We start from the raw sequence: 3,874 nt of genomic DNA on the forward strand, positions 1-3,874 counted from the left end.
GGGTTTCTGAACCTCCGGGGCTGTCGGAGAATACACTTGTGCTGTTCGAAGCCGCTGAGTTTGTGGTGACTCGTGGCAGCCGCCACAGGAAACGGACAGCCCTGGCTACGTGACCTGTGACCCTGTCACACCCTGTGGGGTCCAGTCCTTCTGCTCCAGCCCTTTCCATGTGGCCTGGGCCTCGGCTCCCAAGCTGTCTGAGGGCAGCTGCGTAGCTGCCTCTGCTTTTCAAAGTTCCCCCTGCCCCTCCCAAGGGGGGTCAGCTTGCACCCAGGAGGCCCTTCATACATGCTGGTCAGATGTAAATAAATCTGTGTCTTTATTTCCATGTACAGCGGTTGAGGGGAACAGGCTTTTGACAGCAATAACTGCTGGTTTCTCCAGCCCGGGGGTCTGAGGGCAGACCAGAGCCCAGCTGAGTGCCGGTCAGAAGTGGGGGGTAGCCAGCAGGTCTGGCTGAAGCAGAGAGGTGCTGGGCATCCCACCGGGGCAGGAGGTGGCTCTGACCATCTGGCCGCCTGAAAGAGGCCCCCTCAAGACCCAGGGGACCGGATCCCAGCGCTGTGGGCAGAAGGCACCGGGAGGATTTCTCTGTGGGTCCCGGCTCTGCGGGTCTGGTCTGATCGTGGCATCTCGGTCCACGTGGGGCTGCTCTGGCCTTCTGGGCTCTGCCCTGGGGAAGGCACCCAAGTTATTATACCTTCAGCTCAGAAAAGACCCAACCCAGCTCCCACACTTTACAGCAGGAGAACTATGGGTCCAGAGAGGGAAAGCGATTTGCCCAAAGTCACACAGCAGTTTCCTGAGTCTCAAAACAAGCTGCAAGACTCCCATCCAGTGTTGCCCCCGGGAGACTGGGGATCTGGGCGCACGAGGCTGGCCTCCCTCCGGGTGACGGGACAGCAGGACAGGACGGGCTGGTCGGGGCTGGGAGGGGCACAGCCTCACTTGAGGTTGTGCTGGCTCTCGCGGTGCCGCCGCAGGTCCACCTTGCGCTGGAAGCCCTTGGCGCAGAGCTCGCAGCTGAAGGGCTTGAAGCCCGTGTGCTTCCGGCTGTGGGTGATGAGGTTGGAGCTCTGGCTGAAGGCCTTTCCGCACACCTGGCACTTGTGTGGCTTCTCACCTGCGGGGCAGCAAGGACCGCGTCAGGGCCGTCTGGGCCCCCACGCCCTGCATTTGTTCTCTGAAATTTTATTATGTTTTATCTCAGGACCAACCCACATTCCCTCTGACACCTCCCCGCCCCGCACTGCATTGTACCCTGGTTGGGGCGGGGGCTGGATCTCTCCGCTTTATCAATCTCCCACAGCCCCTGGCACAGAGCCGGGTACAAAAGAGGCACTCGGGCAACAGCCGAGGAGTGAATGAATGAATGAGAGGAGGGATGAATGAATGAATGAATGAAAAAAGCACCTGCTAGTCTCACTTCTACCCGGAGATCAACATTGCTGACTTGTGCTGTTTCCTTCCAGCATTTTCTCTGTGCATTACCAGTAAGTGAACTTAAGCAACACAGTGCCTCCAGCCCTCCTGTTGGGGGCCGGGGGGGGGCGGGGGGCGCCCCATGTAACCTGATCCCACTGTCCTAAAGCCGGGCCTTTTAACAGTGGAAGGTGGGACTTCCCAGGCTCTGCCTGGGCCCTGTGGCCCCGAGTGCCGGGCCGGGCGAGTGGCGCCGGCGGGCGGCTCACCCGTGTGGATGTAGGTGTGCTTCTTCATGTCCGACTTCTGGTGGAAGCGCTTGCCGCAGAACTGGCAGGGGTAGGGCCGCGTGTCCGAGTGGATGAGCAGGTGGGTGGACAGGGTGGACGAGCGCTTGAAGGCTTTGCCGCACATCTGGCACTCGAAGCTGCGCTCCTGCCGGGGGAAACGAGGCCCTGGGGGGTCAGGCGCCGGCGCAGGACTGGACCCGGCCGGGATCCCCTGAGGAACAGGACACTCTGTTGGGGTGACCTGGAGGGGCAGGCCCCAGGGCCCCCCCTTCCTGCCCCCCAGGAGGGGCTGAGGCTCGGGCCGAGTGGCCTCCTGTGGATTTTTCCTTGTGACTTTCACGGTATCCCAAACAAAAGACATATTTGTTGACGGACTGATGGACCCACTGATCTGGGAGTGGTGTTTTTTGGGGGGAGGGGGGTTCACATTTCATGTCCCTTAACCCAGAGTGAGTTCCTGGAGGTGGGATGGCCGTGGGTGTGCAGTTTGGTGGAGTCTGATTTGAGGCCTGCGTCTGGCTTCTGCGTCCTACTAGCTACTAGCCACCTGACCACAGGCAAGTGGTTTACCCTCCCTGAGACTCAGTTTCCGCATCTGCACCTGGAGCAGGAGCAGCGATGACCTCAGAGGTCGGGAGGATTGCAGGTGGAGACTGGCCCGTGGTTCGTGCTCGCGAATGCAACGCTCGCGAAGGCAACGCTCGCGGAACTTCCTTCTTCCCGACCTGACCCCGGGCCGGCCACTCAGGTCAGTGGGGCTGTTTTGCCAGAATGAATCCCGAAAAAGGGGTTCCGGCCTCAGGGAGGGCTACTCGGGACCAGACGCACGGGAAGCCTGACTCTGAGAGGCCGAGAGTCCAGGGCCTCCAAGGGGAGGACTCCTGTGCTGGGGCCCCGGGGGGGGGGGGGGGGGGGGGGGGCCGTTTCTGAGCCTCACAGACACCCTGCGGCCCCCGCAGCCGGCCTGGGTCAGAGCCTCTTGCAATTGTGCGTGCAGCCCACTCGGCCCGTCGGGGTGAAGGTGTCAGGAGTGGGCACTGGAGACTCCGACGAGGGCAGCAGGCAGCGAGGGACCCGCAGTCACCCTCAGGGGCAGGGTGACAGGCCAGCCGTAGCCCCCCCCCCCGGCCTCCTGGGAGGAGCGCAGAGGGAGGGGTCCTGGCTCCGGCTGCCCACCTGCGAGTGGATGTGCGTGTGCTGCTCCAGGCTGACCACGTGGCCGAAGGTCTTGCCGCAGACGTCACAGGCGAAGGGCCGGGTCCCGCTGTGGGAGCGACGGGCGTGCACCTCAAGCCCGTGTGGGGTGGAGAAGACCTGGGTGTGGTTGGGTTTCCTGTCTGTAAAGTGGGACTGGGGGGTCTGGAAGGGCCCCCGTCGCCCTTTCTAGAGCTGACTAGGCAGCCTAGTGGTTAAAGACGACAGTTGGCCGGAGGGAGGTTTGCGCCTGGCTCTGATATCTCCTTGCTGTGTGCTCTTGGGCAAGTGATTCACCCTTTCTGAACCTGCGTCCGCTCCCCCGGCTCATGCGTGTCACAGGGCTGGGCACACGGGCAGGGCTCAAGGACTGGTGACGAGGACAAGGTTGTGAGGCCCCGATCCCACGGCTCGGTGCTGGGCACCAGGGGGCTGCCGTACAGGCTGACGGAGCGCTCCAGGAAGGCGGACTGCATGGTGGAGGGGGCCTGCCGGTAGCTGTGGCTGTAGGCCGAGGCCAGGGCGTCCCAGCAGAAGCTGGGCTTGTAGAGCGGTGGGGAGTTGGAGGCTGGCGAGTCCCTGTCCCGGGGTTGGGACGTCCCAGCAGGACCCCCTGTGGAGAGTGGGACACGTGCCTGGTGGTGAGGGATTTACACACAGGGCGCCCAGCCCTCCCCTGTGCTGAGGGGGTCAGTGTGTAAGTCCCCCGCACACCCCCCCCAGAGTGCCCACGGGGCCCACTCCTCAGCCCTCCAGCAGCTGCCCCACCCCCACACCGAGTCCTCGTCCGGAAATGAGGTCCCGCCAAGGAGGCTCCACGCAGAAGCCCGAGAGCCCAGCATCCAGGGGGCCTTGTCCCTCCGCCCTGACTCCGGACTCCGAGGTCCCTCCCCCGCTCGCACTCACTGGGGAGGGGCTGGGGCCGTGGGCAGGTACCTGGTGCCGAGGCCATCCTGGTCCAGCTCTGG

The 3,874-nt window shown here is 63.5% G+C and overlaps 1 protein-coding gene across 1 annotated transcript in view; it reads right to left on the reverse strand.

Moving 5' to 3' along the window:
• Window positions 1-302: 302 nt before the first annotated feature.
• The window catches only part of GFI1B (growth factor independent 1B transcription repressor), a 4,853-nt gene continuing 1,281 nt past the window's right edge, over window positions 303-3,874 (reverse strand). The window contains exons 3-7 of the mRNA XM_014529875.1: window positions 3,843-3,870; window positions 3,265-3,519; window positions 2,889-3,049; window positions 1,692-1,923; window positions 303-1,123 (exon numbers count right to left, since the gene is read on the reverse strand). Of these exons, the coding sequence (XP_014385361.1) occupies window positions 945-1,123; window positions 1,692-1,923; window positions 2,889-3,049; window positions 3,265-3,519; window positions 3,843-3,870 (855 nt within the window). The 3' untranslated portion in view covers window positions 303-944. The remainder of the gene's footprint in view (window positions 1,124-1,691; window positions 1,924-2,888; window positions 3,050-3,264; window positions 3,520-3,842; window positions 3,871-3,874) is intronic.

The sequence above is a fragment of the Myotis brandtii genome, unplaced genomic scaffold, assembly GCF_000412655.1.
Source record: "Myotis brandtii unplaced genomic scaffold, ASM41265v1 scaffold699, whole genome shotgun sequence".
Classification (NCBI taxonomy): Eukaryota; Metazoa; Chordata; class Mammalia; order Chiroptera; family Vespertilionidae; genus Myotis; species Myotis brandtii.